This window comes from Colletes latitarsis, chromosome 4, assembly GCF_051014445.1.
Source record: "Colletes latitarsis isolate SP2378_abdomen chromosome 4, iyColLati1, whole genome shotgun sequence".
In the NCBI taxonomy this organism is placed as follows: domain Eukaryota; kingdom Metazoa; phylum Arthropoda; class Insecta; order Hymenoptera; family Colletidae; genus Colletes; species Colletes latitarsis.
In genome coordinates, this window is record NC_135137.1 from 35,446,972 (window position 1) to 35,467,219 (window position 20,248).

General features: G+C 32.0%; 5 protein-coding genes across 7 annotated transcripts; 2 read left to right on the plus strand and 3 right to left on the minus strand.

Moving 5' to 3' along the window:
- Positions 1 to 1,182: 1,182 nt before the first annotated feature.
- Positions 1,183 to 3,339, minus strand: Fib (rRNA 2'-O-methyltransferase fibrillarin). Its single transcript, XM_076763280.1, has 5 exons — positions 3,244 to 3,339; positions 2,494 to 2,861; positions 2,243 to 2,416; positions 1,741 to 1,986; positions 1,183 to 1,660 (listed from the first exon to the last, which is right to left on the minus strand). The coding sequence occupies exons 1-5, from the start codon at positions 3,254 to 3,256 to the stop codon at positions 1,490 to 1,492; spliced, it is 972 nt and encodes a 323-aa protein (XP_076619395.1). The 5' UTR covers positions 3,257 to 3,339; the 3' UTR covers positions 1,183 to 1,489.
- A 296-nt stretch (positions 3,340 to 3,635) lies between these two features.
- Positions 3,636 to 7,437, plus strand: Xpd (general transcription and DNA repair factor IIH helicase subunit XPD). Its single transcript, XM_076763746.1, has 13 exons — positions 3,636 to 3,843; positions 3,921 to 4,020; positions 4,104 to 4,358; positions 4,435 to 4,668; positions 4,740 to 4,863; positions 4,936 to 5,032; positions 5,094 to 5,227; positions 5,301 to 5,830; positions 6,031 to 6,206; positions 6,265 to 6,544; positions 6,624 to 6,734; positions 6,803 to 6,901; positions 6,999 to 7,437. The coding sequence occupies exons 1-13, from the start codon at positions 3,839 to 3,841 to the stop codon at positions 7,131 to 7,133; spliced, it is 2,280 nt and encodes a 759-aa protein (XP_076619861.1). The 5' UTR covers positions 3,636 to 3,838; the 3' UTR covers positions 7,134 to 7,437.
- Positions 7,435 to 10,198, minus strand: Glo1 (Glyoxalase 1). 2 transcript variants are annotated; one of them, XM_076763749.1, is made up of 9 exons: positions 9,993 to 10,198; positions 9,453 to 9,635; positions 9,337 to 9,368; positions 8,979 to 9,261; positions 8,623 to 8,904; positions 8,368 to 8,497; positions 8,010 to 8,298; positions 7,689 to 7,906; positions 7,435 to 7,620 (listed from the first exon to the last, which is right to left on the minus strand). In XM_076763749.1, the coding sequence occupies exons 2-9, from the start codon at positions 9,632 to 9,634 to the stop codon at positions 7,528 to 7,530; spliced, it is 1,509 nt and encodes a 502-aa protein (XP_076619864.1). In that variant the 5' UTR covers position 9,635; positions 9,993 to 10,198; the 3' UTR covers positions 7,435 to 7,527. The 2 variants fall into 2 exon arrangements, with proteins under 2 accessions (XP_076619864.1, XP_076619863.1); XM_076763748.1 differs by having other exon boundaries at positions 8,979 to 9,368.
- Positions 10,199 to 10,429: 231 nt separating this feature from the next.
- On the minus strand, positions 10,430 to 12,161 carry LOC143340899 (lactoylglutathione lyase-like). Of its 2 annotated transcripts, none has more exons than XM_076763295.1 (4): positions 12,012 to 12,161; positions 11,132 to 11,427; positions 10,967 to 11,034; positions 10,430 to 10,867 (listed from the first exon to the last, which is right to left on the minus strand). In XM_076763295.1, exons 2-4 carry the CDS (start codon positions 11,425 to 11,427, stop codon positions 10,680 to 10,682), a joined length of 552 nt encoding a protein of 183 aa, XP_076619410.1. In that variant the 5' UTR covers positions 12,012 to 12,161; the 3' UTR covers positions 10,430 to 10,679. The 2 variants fall into 2 exon arrangements, with proteins under 2 accessions (XP_076619410.1, XP_076619409.1); XM_076763294.1 differs by lacking the exon at positions 12,012 to 12,161 and adding an exon at positions 11,870 to 12,011.
- Positions 12,162 to 15,792: 3,631 nt separating this feature from the next.
- Positions 15,793 to 19,695, plus strand: LOC143340827 (BRO1 domain-containing protein BROX). The gene is made up of 7 exons (XM_076763165.1): positions 15,793 to 16,144; positions 16,358 to 16,588; positions 16,681 to 16,776; positions 16,864 to 17,042; positions 17,124 to 17,299; positions 17,365 to 17,597; positions 17,691 to 19,695. Exons 1-7 carry the CDS (start codon positions 16,044 to 16,046, stop codon positions 17,935 to 17,937), a joined length of 1,263 nt encoding a protein of 420 aa, XP_076619280.1. The 5' UTR covers positions 15,793 to 16,043; the 3' UTR covers positions 17,938 to 19,695.
- The last annotated feature ends 553 nt before the right edge of the window (positions 19,696 to 20,248 follow it).

Genomic DNA, 20,248 nt, shown 5'->3' on the forward strand with positions numbered 1-20,248 from the left:
AAAAAAATTAGAATTTTGTTTGTCATAAAAAATTCAGCGCACATGCTACACGCATGTTTATATTTTTTATACGAAAAGCGATTTCCGTTTCGACGCGGAAACGGTTTATACGTTCTACGAAATTGGGAGTTTTAAACGGCAACTACATTTATTCGTTACTTTATTCCTCGAAACAATACGTATAATTTGTTATAGAACGACTTTAATTGCTGTACCCTCGCTATACACTCCCCTAAGTCGTCCCAATTTCATGATTCTACTTGCGTGCAGGGCTCAACCTTTGAATCGTGCTCAAAGTTCTCGCTTAAAGTGGCCAATGCTTTACCGGCTTCTTGTAAATTTTTATGCACATAGTCGATCATTTCGTCCACCTTCCTGTCTCTGCATTTACAAAATAATGTGTTTTACATATTTTAGTTTAAAGGAACAAAATTGAATGAAACTTCCTTGTAATACTTTTTATCAAATAATACCAATATTATAGAATCTTTGACCAATGAAACAAACAATCAACATTTGTACCCAGTTGATCCTGGCACTTTTGCAATACAAAAACAACATGGTCCACCGGAAGCTGCGGGTTTTCCATTTTCCGTTTCTTCCACCACGGTAGGGATTGTTTCATCTGTAACTTCTGTAACCTCCTTCGGTACATCAACTTCACCCATTACCTCCGGTACATCCGCTCCTCCCACTAAACGACTTTGACTTTTCATGTTTGAAATTGATTTACGACCTGTTGTGCTTATCGACTTTTTAAATTTGAGCGTTTTGTTCGACGGTTTACGACTTTTGTCGATCGCTACAAGTAATCGTCAATCATGGTTAACCAATTCGTTACTTGATCAAAATTTACACATCTTACCGCATTTAGACGAGTTCAATAATGGACGGGGCATTTTGATTTAATGAATATGTAATAAGATCATACTGAAAAGTAGTTACAAAAGATCAATTGACTAATTAACTTGTACATAAATTTTGAAATTTCATTTTAATGAGATTGTACGAAAATAATAATGTATGGATGTTACGGTACTTTCATTTGTTTTTAAATTTACAGAAGAATAGTTCTAGAAATTGCATAATATTAAATATTGAAATATAGGTATATTTTAATTAAATACACTATATATGTTACTAAAATTTTTTATTTGTATGAAAGCATTAGTAAGATGATGATGAAAGATATTGAATATAAACTTTGTATTAAAAAATCCTACATGTATATTTTTTTCAATGTACCGATTGTGCAGGTACAATAATGAAGAAAATTGTTTTTGTTGAAAAACGTTTCAACTATCTTCATAATAATTATATACTTTACATTATATTACATACTGATTTCATCTTTTCATTTGCAAGTTTTATAAAAAGTTTGGAAATTTTACTTGCAGTCAATCAATCAAAAAATATTACATGATGATGATTAATAACGATTTAAAATGATCTTAATAATTAGATGATACATATATACATATACATAATTTTAGGTAACTTTCTTAGGTGGTGGCCTAAAAACACCAACTACGACGGCGTGATCTCTTTCGTATGGTTCCAATGTAATTTGTTCCTGTGGTTTCAATTTGTCAGCGATAAGTTTTTTTACTTCCGCCGCAAATACTGCTTCAGGTTGAGCCGTAGAATCTATACAACTGGCCTACAAAGAAAATGATACCCTTAGGACAAATGTTGTATAATATTCAGATTTTATTTGAAGATTCTTATCGATGTACTCACCTTAATAGAAATAACAAAGTGACCTCCATTTTTCAGGAAGTACTGAGCATTTAAAGCTACTATTCTGGCTTGATCAGGCTGTGCCACATCTGCAAATATTGTATCTACCATTCCAATAAGCATCCTATATTTATGAGGATGTCTTGCATCTTCAATTATAGGAATGATATTTGTTCGCTTTTTGGCGACATTTATAAGATCTCTACCCGATCTGTGAGAAAATTCTACTGCATAAACTAGGCCTTCCTAAGGAAATACAATATATGCTCAAAAAGTTTGTACATGTGCACTCAAAAATATATATGTAAGCAGAATAAATGTATAAGCATTTGTACACGCGCTTTTTAAAAGTAAAATACAATACATCTTACTGGTTGAAAAAACGGGCATGTGATTTATATAGCATAACTTCGACACCAAATTAGCAATGATGCACCAACTTGGCTCTAATGTATGCATTATAACTTTTCTATATGCAGAAAAACATTTTTTATAAACTTACTGGACCAACAACGTCCGCTACGTGCGATACTGTTGTTCCAGATGCAGCACCTAAATACAAAACTTTGCATCCAGGTGGCATGTGAATTTGATCTATACCCCCAAGTATAGCTGCAGCTAATTTCGATCTGAATGGATTCCAAACTCTGTATTCAATTTTTTCACCATTCTCTCCCTGTAATGTTACATACATTTAGCTTTTATGTAGTTAATAAATTAAACAATAAGAATTACATAAATTCATTTACATACTTCTACGCTGATCCTCTTTTCACCATATACTTCTGAACCTGGCACTAAATTTAAAGTAACTAATGCATCTTCTTTCCCTCTAGCTATAAAAACTCCTTCATGACGATGTGGTTCTATAATAACAGTTTTGCCACCTTTGAAACCACCACCTCCACGGCCTCTTCCTCCTCCGCCTCCTCTGCCACCACCACGTCCACGAGGAGTACCACCTCCCCTTCCTCCACCACGTCCACCACCTCCACCCCTACCGCCTCCTCCTCCTCCACTCCTACCTCCTCTAAAACCACCACCACCACCACCGCTTCCTCCTCGTCCTCCTCCTCCACCCCTACCTCCTTTAAATCCACCTCCTCCACCCGGTGAAAATCCTAGAATTGAATAAATTTTATAAAATTAACAAGTTAAAAAACAATAGTTTAATGTAATTTTTCGTTATATCCAGTTTTATGAATATATGATTCCGTTACGTAGTAAATAACATACATTTTTAAATTAGATTAGAGTAATGCTAATATAAAGGTATATACTATTGTTTATCTAACTTAACAATCTTCTTATTTATATAAAAAATGATTCATTATATCTCAATGAACGTATATATTCAATAAAAATATAATACAATCGTACAAAGGCAAAACAAATACTGAATATTATTTACACCTTGAGGTTATAGAAACTCGTGTACTAATATTGAATATTTTAATGTTGCAAAAGACTAAGGAAAATATCTAATAACAGAATCATTATTACCTGGCTTTCCCATCTGGAATTTTAAACGCCTAAATATTTATACTTAATTTATTTCAATTTAACTCTCCATGCACGTGTATCTCCGACGCCAAACCTTTACGGAAATTGTAGACGTTTTCAAATATCTCCTTCCGGTTGTTTGTGTATCGATTCAGTTTATATCGATACGAATAATCGACTGCCACAAAACATTTTAATACGTTTTCAAAATAATTTAAGTAATGAAGTTATTTTCCACGTTTTGAATATAATACTGTTTAAATATATAATAGGTCATAGAAATAAAATAGGAACATATTACATTCATTTCTTACAAATGACATTGATTTCTTGTCTATAAAGAAAAAAATTATTTTAGGAACACGAAATGTGTAACTGGTAGCCTTAAAACACATGAATCAATCGTATTCACTTTTACTTATGTGATTTTATGCGTTCAGATCGGTTCATCTGATGTTGCACTATCGGATAAATACATGTGTTGCATCGTTTTGCACATGTAATCTAATACAAAATACATCGTAATCGTTACCTTAATAAATAAATAATATTATTGTGCATCAAATTTAGATTTATGTAGAAGAAATATAAAAATATGAAGTAAATATTAACATCCATTCAGCAAAATATTTAAATTTTCCTAAACGAAAAATTTTACCACTTGTTTATGTTTACAGAATCAGCGTTGACGGTTTACTTGTATATTTTCCTTACGATTATATTTACCCAGAACAATATGCATATATGCTTGAACTCAAGCGGGGCTTGGATGCAAAAGTATTTAATATAATTTTGAATTAACGTCGCAATGTTTAAACTTTATTTATGATTAAACTAGAACTTTGATCACAACTTTTTAGGGACACAGTTTATTGGAAATGCCCTCAGGCACTGGCAAAACAATTACTCTGTTATCATTAATTGTAGCATATATGTTGGAAAATCCATTGGATGTTACAAAATTAATTTATTGTTCTCGTACAGTACCAGAAATAGAAAAAGTTATAGAAGAATTAAAAAAGCTTATAGATTATTATGAAAAAGAAACTGAAAGTAAACCTAAACTTGTTGGCCTTGTGCTTAGTTCACGAAAAAATATGTGTATTCATCCTGAGGTAATTTGTATTATTTGTATTTACATTTTAGATAGGTATGTTTATACAACTTTTTTGATATTATACCTTGGAATAGGTGAGCAGAGAACGAGAAGGCAAAATTGTTGATGGACGTTGCCATTCTCTTACAGCATCATATATTCGTGAGAGACATAATTATGATGAGTCCACACCAATCTGTAATTTTTATGAAGGATTTGATATGGAAGGCAAAGAACAAATTATGCCTCCAGGCATATATTCCATTGATGATTTAAAGGAATATGGAAAAGACCGTAATTGGTGTCCTTACTTTCTTGCAAGGTTTACAGTAAGTATTTATAAATATGCCTTACATATTTGCATACTAATTAATGTACTAACTTTTACATATAATTTTAGATTTTACATGCCCAAATTGTGGTATACAGTTATCATTATTTATTAGATCCTAAAATTGCAGAAACTGTATCAAAAGAATTAAGTAAAACATCTGTTGTAGTTTTTGATGAAGCTCATAATATTGGTACACTATATCTTATATTTTAGCTGTATATGATAGAAATTGAAGAAATTCTAACCATTTAATTAATTTTAGATAATGTGTGCATTGATTCAATGAGTGTAAAAATAAATAGAAGACTTTTGGAAAGAGGGTCTGCTAATATACAACTTCTTGAAAAGACAGTAGCAGAGTAAGTAAAATTTTATGTGCTACATACATTATGATAATTATCAGGAATGTTTGTAATTTAGGATGAGAGAAGATGATGTAAATAAATTGAGGGAAGAATATGATAGATTAGTAGAAGGATTGAAAGATGCACAAGTTGCAAGGGAAACTGATATTATTTTAGCTAATCCCATTTTGCCGACTGAAGTTCTACATGGTAAATTCTTAATTTTCAATGCCAGACGAAACGTAAAGATCAAAAATATTATTTATTCGTTACATTATTTCAGAGGTGGTACCTGGTAATATAAGAAATGCAGAACATTTCGTTAGTTTTTTAAAACGTTTTGTAGAATACTTAAAAACACGTTTGCGTGTACAGCATGTAATACAGGAATCGCCTGCTGCATTTTTGAGAGATATTCAAACAAAAGTTTCGATAGAACGTAAACCATTAAGGTTTTGTGCAGAACGATTGGCCTCTCTTTTACGTACTATGGAAATATCTGATTTAACCGATTTTTCACCAATAATTTTGGTGACACATCTTGCAACATTAGTTTCTACCTATACAAAAGGATTTACTATTATAGTGGAACCATTTGATGACAAAACACCTAATGTCTTAAATCCAATTCTTCAGTTCAGTTGCTTAGATTCGTCGATTGCAATGAAACCTATTTTTGATAGGTTTCAATCAGTAGTAATTACTTCAGGAACATTGTCTCCATTAGATATGTACCCAAAAATTTTGAATTTTCATCCAGTCATAATGTCATCATTTACCATGACGTTAGCTAGACCATGTCTTCTGCCCATGGTAAGTCTAGTACTGACTCTATTTAAGGCCCAATGCAGACGAGTGATTTGTTTGCCGCACGATTATACATCTACCTTTGTTGTTTTCAAATGGAGAAATAAGGAAAGACGTACGATCGTGCGTAAATAAATCGCTCGTTTGCATCGTGTCTAAATGGTAATACGATAATTATTGACAAATTAAATGTGTTTTAATATTAGATCGTATCAAAAGGTAATGATCAAGTTGCGATATCGTCAAGATACGAAACAAGAGAAGACGTTGCTGTTATAAGGAACTATGGCCAACTATTAGTTGAATTTGCAGCTACTGTTCCCGATGGTTTAGTCTGCTTCTTTACCTCGTATTTCTACATGGAATCTGTCGTGGCTGCATGGTTTGTATTTAGTGAACTATTATCGGTACAAGCATATTTTTATATTTTACTTTTATAGGTACGACCAAGGTGTTGTAGATCAACTTCAAAGGCATAAGTTACTATTTATCGAAACTCAGGATTCTGCAGAAACAAGTTTAGCTCTTATAAATTATATTAAAGCTTGCGAGAATGGTAGAGGCGCTGTTCTTCTTTCGGTAGCGCGTGGAAAAGTTTCAGAAGGAGTTGATTTTGACCATCATTTGGGAAGAGCTGTTCTTATGTTTGGCATTCCTTACGTATATACCCAATCGCGTATTTTAAAAGCACGATTAGAATATCTTCGTGATCAATTCCAAGTAAATTATTATATTATATTATAACTTATTTTAAAGTTTGTATCGATGTTAGTAAAAGAATTCTTATTATTTCTTTCAGATTAGGGAAAATGATTTTTTAACGTTTGACGCTATGAGACACGCTGCACAATGTGTTGGGCGAGCCATTAGAGGCAAGACTGATTATGGTATTATGGTGTTCGCAGATAAGGTAACAATAATTATTACTGATCACATTAATTTTTTTTATTAATCAATTTTATAATATTTATTTCTTAGAGATTTTCAAGAATAGATAAACGAAGCAAATTACCAAAATGGATACAGGAGCATCTAATTGATAGTTTATGTAACCTGTCAACCGAAGAAGCTGTACAGGTGGATCTTAGAATCTAACAAATAAAAAAGAATAACAATAAATTTGAAATTAGCGATTTAAAAGAAAATTATGGTAATCGTTCATTATGATTTTCAGATAAGTAAACGTTGGTTGCGACAAATGGCTCAACCGTTTACACGTGAAAATCAATTAGGATTATCATTATTAACAAGAGAACAACTCGAGAAAGAAGGATATAGAAAAATTGAAGAAAAGTCGCAGCAAAATTGAACATTACGTTTGTAACAAATCTTTTATATATTATTATATTAATTATATTTTATGGATAATATAGATAATTTGATGATATACAGTGTGTAAAAACATACTATAATTTGTACTTCATATATATTATCTGTATTATAGTAAATATAAAACAATGATTTTTGCATAAATATTGTAATAAGAAATATTTTTTTCAATTATATACAATATTTTCAAATTGAATAAGTTAATACTTTTTAAATTTTACCAGCTACCAGTACAAATTAATGCAACGTGGAACTTTATAAATAGGGGATAAGAAATATACTTGTGCAATTAAAAAAGTTTAATAACAAAGTACGGAGGTGAAATTTTAACAGTGTACAAAATACAATTATGTCTATGAACAATTCATTTCATATCACCACCTCACAAGAACTTGATCTCCATCTTGTATCGAATAATATCTCAGTTCTTGAAGCGGTTTATCTAATGGAATTTCATCTTTTGAAAGCTACAAAAATACATCAAAATATTATACTACACATATATTGTTTAAAAACAAAGATTAATAATGCTTACATTGTGTTGTATAAATGATAGTGACGGTATCTTTCCTCCTGTTCTGAAAAGCCGTTGTGTAAGTCCAATAACTTTTTGAACTTCCATGTCTTTTAGAAGCTTCCTTTTAATGCCCCTAGGTTGGTCAGGATGATCTGGACACACAAACTCTACTGTTATGACATTAGAAACCATTTCCACTTTTGGTTTGGATGACGGGATATCAGAAATTCCGTATTCTAAAAATAATTTCAGATAACATATGATAATTATTATCGAAAAGATTACAATTTTTAAGCTTTTATTAATATTATCAATAACTGTGATATTATTTTTACATACGTTCAACCAATGCCGGGTATCGAGGATGTTCGATGATAAATTCCTTTCTTTTTTCAGAATCCTTTTCAGTTTCTGTCCATTTTGGTAAATATAGTTTCAAATAATCATATTCCGCACCCCGTCTTTCATGTTGCACAATATCAGTGCCATTTAAAGTTCGTAGTTTCGAAATTCTTGCTATTATTAATTGGCGTGCAGTTTCTAGATTTTCATCTCTCAAAATTGGATTTTCTTTAAATTTCAGATCTTCTAAATTATTAAGTTTTTCTAATTCAGATACAGATTGCCACTATAAATTGAATGAAATTTATTATTTCCTTTAAATTATTTACTTATAGAGTGTAAATATATATCTTACCTCTGATATGTTATTTTGTGATAGATGCAACTGTCGTAAAGCAGGAAAGGCTGGAGTTTTTGCTGTTGGTTCAACAGATGGAAATCTTATTTTGTCTATCTTATTTAAATTTAAATTTAGGTATTCTAAGCTGTAAAATGAAACTTTTCAATATAAGTCCCTCCTTCACATTAACTCTGTATACTTTAATATATTGATAAATTTCATAAAAAAATTTTATGTTTAACTCTACGTGTAGTTAAAGTAATAACTTGCCATGAAAGTGAACCCAATTTAAGAATTTCATCCCAACTGGATATCAAATTTCCTTCAAGCATTAATGTATGTATTTTCATCAAGTTGTCACCCTCTAATGGCTTCTGCAAGGTACTGATAATATTAAAAGAAATTGAAAGTCCTTGAAGAGATGGAAACATATGCATACATTGTTGAATATCAAGCCAATTATAATTCATTCTTGTCATGATTAAATGTTGAACCATTAAAAATGAATTACTTAATTCTTCCATATTTTCTTCAATTGGTAAATAATTTTCACTAAATAAAATAATAAAAACATATAACAATAACAAAAATTACAGTTTGTAATTAATAAACTTTAATCAATTTACCTGATATTAAGACGAACAAGAGAATGAAGCTGACAGCAGATATTTGCTACAATTTGCCAGCTATTTATTAAATTTCTAGATATATCTAATTCTTCCAAATTTGGACACAATTCTTCCAATTCGCCAATGTTGCCAGCATTACTGACATATTGGTCTCTCAACCATACTATTTTTAATTGGTCAAATTTGCTTTGTTTCCTATTTACTTTAGAAAAACCAACAACTTCCAAAAAAGGAGCATTCATTCCCTTTTGTAAGCTTATCAGTGTATCTCTATCTATGCCTGCCAATTCATCATTAATAAGACCATAACGAGTCTTAATAGCTTGTGGACAAGAGATTCCAAACTTTGCTTTACCTGGACGTATAAATGAACCCGAAGTAGGATACCTGTTACAAAAGGTTCAAAATATTTTATTGATTTCATTGTTATATAATATGATATTATTATTTTACATGATTTTAAAATATTACCTAGCTTTAAAATATTCTATTCCTTCATACGTGCCATTATGTTTTCCACGAGCTGGGTCATCCCAATCTATACCAAACCACTGACCCTTTGTGTCACTAACAGGACCAACATATTTTAATGTACCTCGATGTTCATCACACTCAATTCGGCTCCCAATTTCATATTTTTTATCTTCTACCATACTAAACACAAAGATTTAAATGATATTCGCAATGCAATATATTTATATCATACATATTCATTTTTTTTAAATTTTCTAAAAATCATATTATTAAAGACAATAATACAATTTCAAACATTAATTTTTAATCTTCTAACAGTGAATGCAGGATCATTTTGACTCAGCTATAGCTGTTACCATATTCATTGCTGAAAGATAGATAAATGTTTACTTGAAAAAGGCAGGAGATAAAATTTGCATATAATGGAAATTTTACTACAAATCAAAATGACCTTACATTCATTTGCCACATTCATTCGTGTGTTAAATAAATAATTAATAACTATGGTATATTTCGTATTGCGGTCTGAAACCTAACCTCAATATAATAGATGATCATTGAAATTTATGAGACGAACGAAATTTTAATGTTGTAAGTAAAAAACAGTTATCACTCTGTACTACTCCAGGTAATGCTGATAAGAAATATAAATGGATATACACTATTTTATCAAAATTAAAAGTCATATACGGCAATATGACATTTCTCTGTTGTATACTACTAAAAAGACCTAGGAGCTTGGTAGTTGGCACTGTTGGTAGTACAAGATACTCCACTACTTGCAGAATAGTGTATACTATTTTCGTCATACTGTATGCATACATATATATATATATATTTATGTGAATTTAAAAGGAATCAACACTTGTGTTCCATACTTTGAATGTATGGATACGAGAATGAAATTGTAAACATATATTTACACTTACAATGTGTTAATATTTAGGAATGCATTTTTATAAAAACAATAATAATTGAAAAATAAATATTTTGATTTTATTTACCAAATTATACATATTGCACAATGTAATATAAGAATGTACAGGTGCTATACAATATAGTGTACATAAATAACAGTAATTACAATTTTAATACATATATATATACACATCTATGTATACATATATGTAATATTTAATGATTTCGTTTTACCTCTAATTGTTTAGTGATTAATGAAATTAATACATTTTAGGTGTCTCAAAAAATTATTTCATGTAAAATACATTAATGATTTAATACTACATTTGCAACAACGGATGGACTTACAATTTCAATCCAGTAACCATCTGGATCTTTAATGAAGGCAATTCCTTTCATCTTACCATCATTAGGTTTCTTCACAAACTCTACATTTAGCTTTTCAAATCTTTCGCAAGCTTTATCAACATCAGGTACTGTGATTCCAATATGACCTATGTATTAAAGAAATACATTTTATAGCCATTTTTATATTTCATTTAAGTAGTACTTTTATCTTATGTTTTTATTATGTAATATTTAAAATATCATACCAAATCCTTGAGGTTCTGTGTTTCCATTATGATATTTAGCATCAGGATCAGTTTCTGTTCCCCAATTACTGAGAGGGAAAAAGAAAATTTATTCTACTCTTCATAGCAAATTTATTAAAGTATGAAATAAAAAGAAAAATGATTATATATAATTTTTCAACATACTGAGTAAGTTCTATAGTGGCTTTGCGGCTAAATGTCCATTCGATGCTTTCTCTTTTGTCAATGGGTATATCCTTTGGATTTTCATATCCCATAAAGTATAAAGAAAATTTCATTTTAGGAAAATCTATTTTCTGTAATAAATGCATACCAAGCACTTCAGTATAGAAAGGTAAAGATTTTCTTGGATCTTTAATACGGTACATTGTTTGTTGCATAATGTATCCATTTGTTACAGGATCAGGTTCTTTACAAAGTTCCCGTGCTTCACTATTTGTTAATCCTGAAGGTTCACCCATCTGAAATGAACATTAACAAATTGTAATTAAATGTTGCAAAATAATTCTATTAAATTATTACAAAATTATCACTATGCGCAATACTGATAAAATCGTGTAATAATAATCTTTCGATTAAATTTTAGTTTTATCTAGTATAATGTAATTAATCTACAGATAAATTATTGCTGTCATTCAAGGACGTTCTTTTCAAAAGCATTTTTTAACGTTACTAAGTTAAAAGAATTGTCAGATAACTGAGGGATAACTTGTTCAAAAATATAGATAGAACTATTTAAATATAAAAAACGTTTTAGACATATCGTCCGTTATACTAGAATTATATAGGTTAAATAGAAATATGCTAATTTTATCGTGATAAAAGTGTCACACTGATGATGACATTAATTTATTAATCATTTTTTAATATGTAACAATAGATAAACGGTTTTTTGTTTTTTACCTTTAAATTATATTAAATAATGACAATCAACACTTAATTACACGGTTACACGCGAGACGGAAGTGTGCGAAGAATTGCGCGACTACTCATACTTTTCAAAAAGTGGAATATCTTTCGTTGCTATAGCTATAGCGTTACTTACTAGGTCTGTGTTGTATTGTATGCCAGAGGTGCTAGAACGCCAGAAGTGCCAGTGTGGCCAGATCTGGCATAATTGAGTATATCGGCGTCGACATTAGTAACGACGAACTTCTTTAGTGTTTAACAGAGTGGTGGGAAAGCCGCCATATCTTACCGCACGAGCCACATGTTACGCTAGGTCAGCACCTCCTGCAACATCGGGAATTCGATAAAGAACGTGAATGGGAGCCTTTTCTTCTTGCTCTTGAAAAGCCGAAGTCCGTCTTCGCGGTATACAATTTCGAATCTCGACGGCCCAGGCATTTTTACGTTTCGAGCTATATAGGCACATACATATGTATAAGCAAAGTCCATAATAAAAGAAAAATTTATATGTAAATGCACGTTTTAAGTACCCTTGATCTTGTTTTAACTATTGAAAAAAAAGAAATTATTTTTATTATTCCTATGAATGAACATATGTATACAGGGTGTTCGGCCAACCCTGGGAAAAATTTTAATGGGTGATTCTAGAAGCCAAAATAAGGCGCAAATCAAGAATATGTCTGTCTTGTTGGGATAGTTGAGGGATGTCTCCCGCGAGTGCGCCAGGAATCTCAGTTTCTATGCAACTCATTGGCTGAGGGGGCGCTAGTTGACGGATATGACGAATAATACAAAATAATATTAAAGAATTATTATTTGAAATAATGGAATACTTAGCAAATAAATCGTTTGGAAATAGTTTCCACTGTCTTATTTGATAAACTATTTTCAAACCATTTATTTTCCAAGTATTCTGTTATTTTAAATAATAATTCTTTAATTTCACAACAAGGAATGTTCATTTAACATTTAATTAAATTTTTATCAATTATATTTTTATAAAGGATTGGAAATATAGGATGTTCAAGTTTTATTCCGGAGTTATTTCGTAACAGAGGTGTTCAGTCTCTGAGTTGTTCAATATAGGAGTTGTTCAGTTGAATAGTTGTTCAGTATAATTGTTCCCAAGTTGGGATTTTCTTCGTCTTCAGAGAAACCAGGTTTGTCCCTTGGCCGCTGCTCGTGAAAAATCTTCTTGACCATCTTTGGAAATCTTGATTGAATGGAAATTTTGAATTAAATTCTTCATCTCGCTTCACGGTCCGTCTTGCTTTGTGGTTAAGGGATAATTCCCGCGCGCGCCCCAGGGGGCTCCCGTAGTGGTCAAGGAGGACGGACCACGGAGAGTGACCCAGATGAAATTTGTCAACTTTGATAGATGAATTGTCCCTCAAAAGAAATTAAAGAATCATTATTTGAAATAATGGAATACTTATAGATATATAATAGAATTTCTACATATTCTCCACTAAAATACGCGTTGTTTGTCTGTGGAAACATTAAAATCCTCCAATCCGTTCAAAAGTTATAATATTTTAAACATACGCATGAAATTTCAAACGAACATTTCTGTATGTTTAAAACATTATAACTTTTGAACGGATTGGAGGATTTTAATGTTTCCAGAAACAAATAACGCGTATTTTAATGGAGAATATGTAGAAATTGTAAGAATATTCGGAAAATTGGTGTGCGCGAAGGAGCTCGGTATTTTTGCAACTTTGTTAAACTTTCGATCAAGCGGAGCCTAACTGGCTGCTGATTGGCTGAATGACTGCAACCCATAATCCCCTCCCGGTATAAAGTTGGTCACTGCTGACCAACTCTTCAGTACCCCTGGAGCCGCCAGGGGTACTCTGACGCGTGTTATTGGTTTCAAAGAACTTTCCTTTGGGTTCTTTGTCCAATTTAATTTCAGCCGGATTACTTCGTTGGGATGTTCTGTCCTTTCTTCGTTGGGATGTTCTGTTCTTTCTTCGTTGGGTTGTTCGATCCATTATTTTTCATACTTGTTTTTTTGTTTCTTCTAGGTATTTGGTGAATTGATATTTTCTTGTATAAATATTAATTGTTATTTGAGTTTTTGTTTAGATGAATTCTGAGGGTCCTACTGGAAAACGCCAGATTCATCCGCCGACCGAGGGGTTCACCATAGGCGTAATAGTATGTAAGTGCGGTTAGATTTAAGATATTAAGATTAACGTCGAACATTTCTTTTTTCTAATTTCTTTGATTGAATTAATTTAAATTAATTCTAAATTTCCTTTTTAACTTCATTAGTTCGAGCCTCGACGTTAATTTTCGGCCTCTTATTTTATGCGCGAATTGCCAATTAATTATTCATTTTACTAGATTCTCGTTTTCAGTCATTCCCTCGTTCCTGGCTTCGGTCACAGTTGTTTCATTGGAGGAAACATGTGATCGGCCGTGTGGCTAATCCGAAAGATCAAATCGTCTTCTCTTGTTGGCTGGATTCATGGAGAATTGTACTCAACTTGAAGGTCGCCTGCGGAAACGCATACTTTCCGGTTGAAAGTCCTTGTCACAGGTACTCTCTCTATGTTAGACAGCCTGAGTCGGGTCCTTTGGCTCCCGACGGGTTGCAGTGGAGAAATGGAGACCAGTTTCAGGGGCGTGTATCCGTTCTCCTGTAGAAATCGAGTCATCAAGCGGAGTCAATTCGATCCCAAGATCGGTTGCACGGTTCAGCATCGTGTCTTGTCGCGTCTCCCACAATTTAGATTCATCCCTCTTTTAAAATCCATATTTAAACAAAATAATTATTTGGCATGATTCTATCTCTTTCTCTTCTATTTCTTTCTCTCTTTCCTATATTAGTTTCTAGGTCTGTAAAGGGGAGATCGATGGAACTTTGATTCGATCTATTTCCCTTCGGGTCTCCATTCGCAGCAACCTCCTCGTGGTGAGACCTGGTAATCGGAGTTACCTACAATGAAGAAGTTTTTCTTCATGGGTAACACCGAGCTAATGGCTGCAATTTAAAACAATATAAACTTGACTTTTAATAAATTTGTTTGACGCTGTATGGAAATGTTGTCTAATACTTTTTTTTATAGGTATCGATGAGCTCTACTTCCAGAAAAAACTTCAATGAGATACGTTCACTATTGTAGAAGTTATGATCGTTTGAAAATTGACAATTTTTTCTGGTTGACAATGTCACTTTACGTGGTTAAAGAGCAACTTTTCGAATATTCTTAGAATTTCTAGATATTCTTCACCAAAATACACGTTGTTTGCATTTTGAAACATTAAAATCCTCGAATCCGTTCAAAAGTTATAATGTTTTAACCATACAGTGTATATGTTTAAAACATTATACAGAGTGTTCGGCCACCTCTAGGAAAAATTTGAATGGGTGATTCTAGAGGTCAAAATAAGACGTAAATCAAGAATACTAATTTGTTGATGGAGATTTCGTTGAAAAGTTATTAACGTTTAAAGTTCCGCCCGTACTGAATTTTTTGCTAGAAAGTGGGTAGGATTTCGGGTGTAGGTTTATTCATCAAAAAATTCTATGTGTTCTCGTCATTTTTCCTTTCTTTTCCTCTCCCCATTATTCCCTTAGCTATAAGATACATGCCACCTCTTTGCAAGGCCGCCAGCATTTTGAAAATGTTCCGGTCACTTTGGAAATCCGGATAGCAAAACGCCCAAGTTTGTCGTGGAATAGTTCGTTACCTTCAACGCTAGATGGCGTTTATTTACCGACCTCAGGCCCCCTGGTGCTAAAACGCCTAAGTTTGTCGAAAAGTCCATCTCGCGTGGACGATACGAACTATTCCTCGACAAACTTGGGCGTTTTAGCACCAGGGGGCCGGAGATCGGAAAATAAGCGCCATCTAGCGTTGATGGTAACGAACTATTCCACAACAAATTGGGCGGCTCTCTCGACTCCGAAATTACTTCGGGTAGCTTTGGAGAATCAAGAAAGAGAGCATTTGTCAGTTTGCCTTTGTCGACTTTCCGAAACTCCACGAGCTCGTGTACGCGTGATCTGGCATATGTGAATAGTGCATGGGGTGCTGAATCTGGCATCTCTGTTGTATGCTTTACCTTGGTTCACCTTATCTGTCAAATCGACAGGTTGAAGTTAAGTGTTTAGATATTACTAACAGAGATCACTTAACTTTTAATTTATGTTAAAATGGCACACTGGTTTCATCGTAACGTGTTAAAGGCAACGACAAATCAAAAATTCGAATTGAAAGTAACTAATTCTACTGATGCTACAAGAAAATTATGCAGGTTAGTTATTTAGAAGGATAGTAAATCAAACGCATTTAATTTTTTTCAAGTTTCATACACATTTAGGGCCATTATTTCGAAAAGAATTTATGTAACATGATAAATATGGAAGCATAAAATAGTCTAATATCATCAAAAATGTTGAATCATGTTCATGAATTAATAATTATTATATTTTATATCATACACTTACCTGATATTATTATATTTCAGTGATTTAAGATTATCAAGATGTCGTCTTTTAGATTTGATAAAAAATCCAAATAATTCTAGCGATACCATAGAGCCAGCTTTTCACAGTTATTTAAGTTTATTATATGGATTTATATGGGAAATAAATTCTTCCGCTGTACAAGATCAACATGTTGGGAGACCCAATCCTAGTAAACTTAGGAATGTTCTTGTGTATAAGTGGACACATACATTATTGGGAACAAACACTTAGTTAATATACTTTATATATGCATGTGTATTATCCCAAAAACATTTAATATTCAGCATAATTTAAAATGACATTTTTATTTTCTTTTTTAAAGTTCAAGCAATGATTCTGTTTATGAAGCAGCTAATATAAGCGTGAATGTAGGACTTTGGTTTATGAAACATGCTGCAATGATTGCTGCTAAAGATGAGTAAGTATACAAAATAATATATAAATTAATTAAATATTTAAATAAATATTATTATAAAAAGTATCATTCAGTAATATTATAATTTAGTATCAACATGAACGAAGCAAAAGACGTACATACCATGCTTAGAAGAGCTGCTGGAATATTTACTTTTGTACAAACAGAATTTTTGCCACAATTAGCAAATCCCCCACCATTGGGAAGCGACCTAGATCCACGAATATTAAATGCATATGTAAATCAATGTACAGCAGAAGCACAAGAAGGTTATGTAATGTATAAATTTATAATACTATGTTATTATTCTTTTCTATGAATGCACATTTTCATTCGTATTTGTACTACAGTGACAGTAGCCAGAGCAGTGGAATTAAAGCATAATGCTAGCTTGATATCAGCGTTAGCTAATGAAACAAGTAAATTATTTTTGGATGCTGCTAATACACTACGTTCATTTAAACCTGATATATCTGCTCAGTGGATTAAATACTTGGAACTTAAAGCAGCATTTTACCAATCATACGTAAGCGAATTAGTGCAAAGCATTGATGGGTTAAAGTCAATTTGTTTGAAAATGTGATTTTTTAGGCTTACAATTATTGTGGTGAAAATTTGTTAGCTATGGATAAATGTGGAGAAGCAATTAAAGCCTTACAAGAAAGCGAAGCTTGTTTAAAGAAGGCTAAAACATTATGTCAAGAATATGGAAAAATTAATGGACCAGCACCTAAAGCAAAACCAGATGAACATGCCGTATTTAAACGGTTAGCACCTATAGTGAAACTAACCCTTGATAAATGTAATCGAGAAAACGGTTTAATGTAAGTATTACATATATTTAAGGTAGAAGATAAGTGAATGTATATAATAAAATTTTTACCCAAAGGTTAATTTTCATAATATTTATTCAAAAGTTATCATCATACAATACCAGGAGAAGTTCCAGTACTGGATACAAAAGCTACTTTCGGTTTAGTGAGTCCTATTGATTTTCAAATGCAATCCCCTCATCCTGTATGGAATTTAGATACATATAAAACATTATCTGGTTTAAATCCGGCAAAATCAGAGAAAGAACAAAATTTACTTCCTGTTAAAGAAGATACAATTCATCAGAGCACTAAGGATCCAAAAAATGAAAGCGGCTGTATATTACAGTAAGCTTATCAATACAAAAATATAAGTAGTAAATTAAATTTGTTGCTTTTCTTATCATGCTGATATTAAACACTGCTGTACAATATGAAGTAGTTCCAGCTTTTAATTAAAAACTGCAACAGAAATTGCAGCTGCATTTAAAATAAATTGCTAACACGTCGTAGGTAAACTTATTTTCAAATACATAAAATAATATGTATAATTTACGTCCGTGCAATATATAAAATATGTAGACATTATGCATATGATCTACATATTACCTTTTGTATTTTATATTTGATGTGTATGATGTTATTTTCGTTATTGTATTATTTTCGGAAAAAGCAAAGAAGCATTGTTTATTATACAAACTAGTCAGTATTTAGAAGAAAAGTATTTTAAATCTAAATCGAGTGCAATCGTTTTTAAATTTATACTTGTGCATATAATGGAAAAACATGACTGTTTTTTTTATAAAGAATTTTGTATGTGATATATTTTTCAAACGAAATTCTTATACTATACTCAGAATATATCGATAATATTGTACATAAATAAGTGTACTTTGAAATTGCGTTTTATTTTTGTTGAGGCTATACAAAATATGAAAATAATATGTTTACTTCTAATTTGTACATGTGCTAAGAATCGACCAATATATCTAGTTGTATATATGCGTTTTAAAAATGTAAATTATATGTTATGTATTTATTTTTAAAATATTGAAAGCTAAATTCTCAAATAAAAAATGCATACTAACAACCAAAGTGTTGATATTCGGTCAATCTTTAAGAAGTATAATGTATTTCATATGGAGTGTTACAAATATAAATCGAGGAGTTTTAAAATATAAATAAAAACTTTTTATCCCGAATAATTGTGGCGTTATATTACTATAAGGCAGCCTTGTATATAAAATAAAATCGAATTACAATAAACCCTTGCTTTAGCGAACTAATAGAAAAAAGACAATATCCATAAAATGCGGGATTGAATTTTGAATCTGTCGTAAAGTTGCAGTATGTATCTACATATGTGATGCTACTGATGCTATACTTCCAATTGGTGCACTGATACTAAAAACGTCACATTTTACCAATTGGAAATCACTTATGTCGTTTCATAAAACGGAAGACTTAACCTTGCGATGATTCAATGCCCTCATGTATACATATCGATATAGAATCGTAGAATTCTATCTATTAAACCTAAAATCCGCTGAATTTAGATTTTAACGTATAATTGTATCGAAAATTTATGATTGTTCAAAGTCAAGAAACCTTTTGAATATTACGAACTAGTAAGAGTGTTCTAATCGCATGCGCAGTAAATAATTTTAAAGCTATATATAACATATACTATGATTGACGTACAATGATAACAATTCAGTATTATCTGTAATGTAGTTAATATGTACTATATTCTATGCATCAGTATAGTACTCTGATCAAGTAAAAACAGGCATCGTATGGGTCCCTATTTGTCTGTTGCATGAAACTTTTAATGATTCTTAAAAAATGGTTAGAAAATTTGTCTGAATGTGAAAAAAAGAGATTTTGATTCGAAATTCATCGTGTGATATTAAAATTAGTAATATTACGTTCATAATGCATCATCCTTACTTGGTTTACCAACTTATTGTGACCCATCAGCATTAGCGCCTATAATACTGTCTATATACGTAGTTGTTTTTGGATACGCATGCGCAAAAAATATGCTGTTTTTTTCAGCACCCGGTGCCCTACTCACACGTACCAGATCACGCGTACGTGAGCTCGTAGAGTTTCGGAAAGTCGACAAAGACAAACTGATACATGCCCTCTTTCTCGATTATTCCGAAGCTGCCCGAAGTAATTTCGGACCGCCTCGTGGGAGTCGAGAGAGAAAGGCTCACATTTGCCTTCTCGCTCTTAACAACTGAAATCCGATCTCCCGTCTATGGCATACGATTCGAAATCTTGACTGTCCAGGTATTTTTACTTGCCTTTCCTAGAATTCATTACTGAACTCTGCAAATTACTCCTGGTTTCTATTTGCCTCTGATGACCAGTGCTAACAAAAGTACAGAACTCCCGACAACTTTTGACACCATACAGCGACTGTTACTGATTGCTCCTGATTACTGCTTGCCTCTGCTGGACTCTGTTGGTCTTTGCTGATCTTTGTCAGCGTGTGCTTGTCTCTGCTGAACTTTCCTGGCTTCTGCCGAACGCTACTGACCACTGCAGGTATTTCTGATAATGTATAACGATTAATACTTACTACTGCATGCCCCTACAAGTCTCTGCTTGCATTTGCAGGTTTCTGCTTGCCTGTGCATGCCTTTGCTGGCCTT

What these genes read in the sequence shown, in the direction of transcription:
- LOC143340827 (XM_076763165.1), top strand. Translation starts at nt 16,044, where the DNA reads ATGGCACACTGGTTTCATCGTAACGTGTTAAAGGCAACGACAAATCAA. An exon ending in TTATTGGGAACAAACACTTA is followed by an intron (nt 16,589 to 16,680) that starts GTTAATATACTT and finishes TCTTTTTTAAAG; the next exon opens with TTCAAGCAATGATTCTGTTT. An exon ending in AATCGAGAAAACGGTTTAAT is followed by an intron (nt 17,598 to 17,690) that starts GTAAGTATTACA and finishes TTTATTCAAAAG; the next exon opens with TTATCATCATACAATACCAG.
- Xpd (XM_076763746.1), top strand. An exon ending in GCCGACTGAAGTTCTACATG is followed by an intron (nt 5,228 to 5,300) that starts GTAAATTCTTAA and finishes ACATTATTTCAG; the next exon opens with AGGTGGTACCTGGTAATATA. An exon ending in GAATCTGTCGTGGCTGCATG is followed by an intron (nt 6,207 to 6,264) that starts GTTTGTATTTAG and finishes TTACTTTTATAG; the next exon opens with GTACGACCAAGGTGTTGTAG.
- Glo1 (XM_076763748.1), bottom strand. Translation starts at nt 9,634, where the DNA reads ATGGTAGAAGATAAAAAATATGAAATTGGGAGCCGAATTGAGTGTGAT. An exon ending in CTTGTTCGTCTTAATATCAG is followed by an intron (nt 8,905 to 8,978) that starts GTAAATTGATTA and finishes TATTTTATTTAG; the next exon opens with TGAAAATTATTTACCAATTG. An exon ending in ATACCCGGCATTGGTTGAAC is followed by an intron (nt 7,907 to 8,009) that starts GTATGTAAAAAT and finishes AATTATTTTTAG; the next exon opens with AATACGGAATTTCTGATATC.
- LOC143340899 (XM_076763295.1), bottom strand. Translation starts at nt 11,427, where the DNA reads ATGGGTGAACCTTCAGGATTAACAAATAGTGAAGCACGGGAACTTTGT. An exon ending in GCCACTATAGAACTTACTCA is followed by an intron (nt 11,035 to 11,131) that starts GTATGTTGAAAA and finishes TTTCCCTCTCAG; the next exon opens with TAATTGGGGAACAGAAACTG. An exon ending in CACAGAACCTCAAGGATTTG is followed by an intron (nt 10,868 to 10,966) that starts GTATGATATTTT and finishes TTTAATACATAG; the next exon opens with GTCATATTGGAATCACAGTA.
- Fib (XM_076763280.1), bottom strand. An exon ending in TAGCGGACGTTGTTGGTCCA is followed by an intron (nt 1,987 to 2,242) that starts GTAAGTTTATAA and finishes GTATTTCCTTAG; the next exon opens with GAAGGCCTAGTTTATGCAGT. An exon ending in ACTTTGTTATTTCTATTAAG is followed by an intron (nt 1,661 to 1,740) that starts GTGAGTACATCG and finishes TTTTCTTTGTAG; the next exon opens with GCCAGTTGTATAGATTCTAC.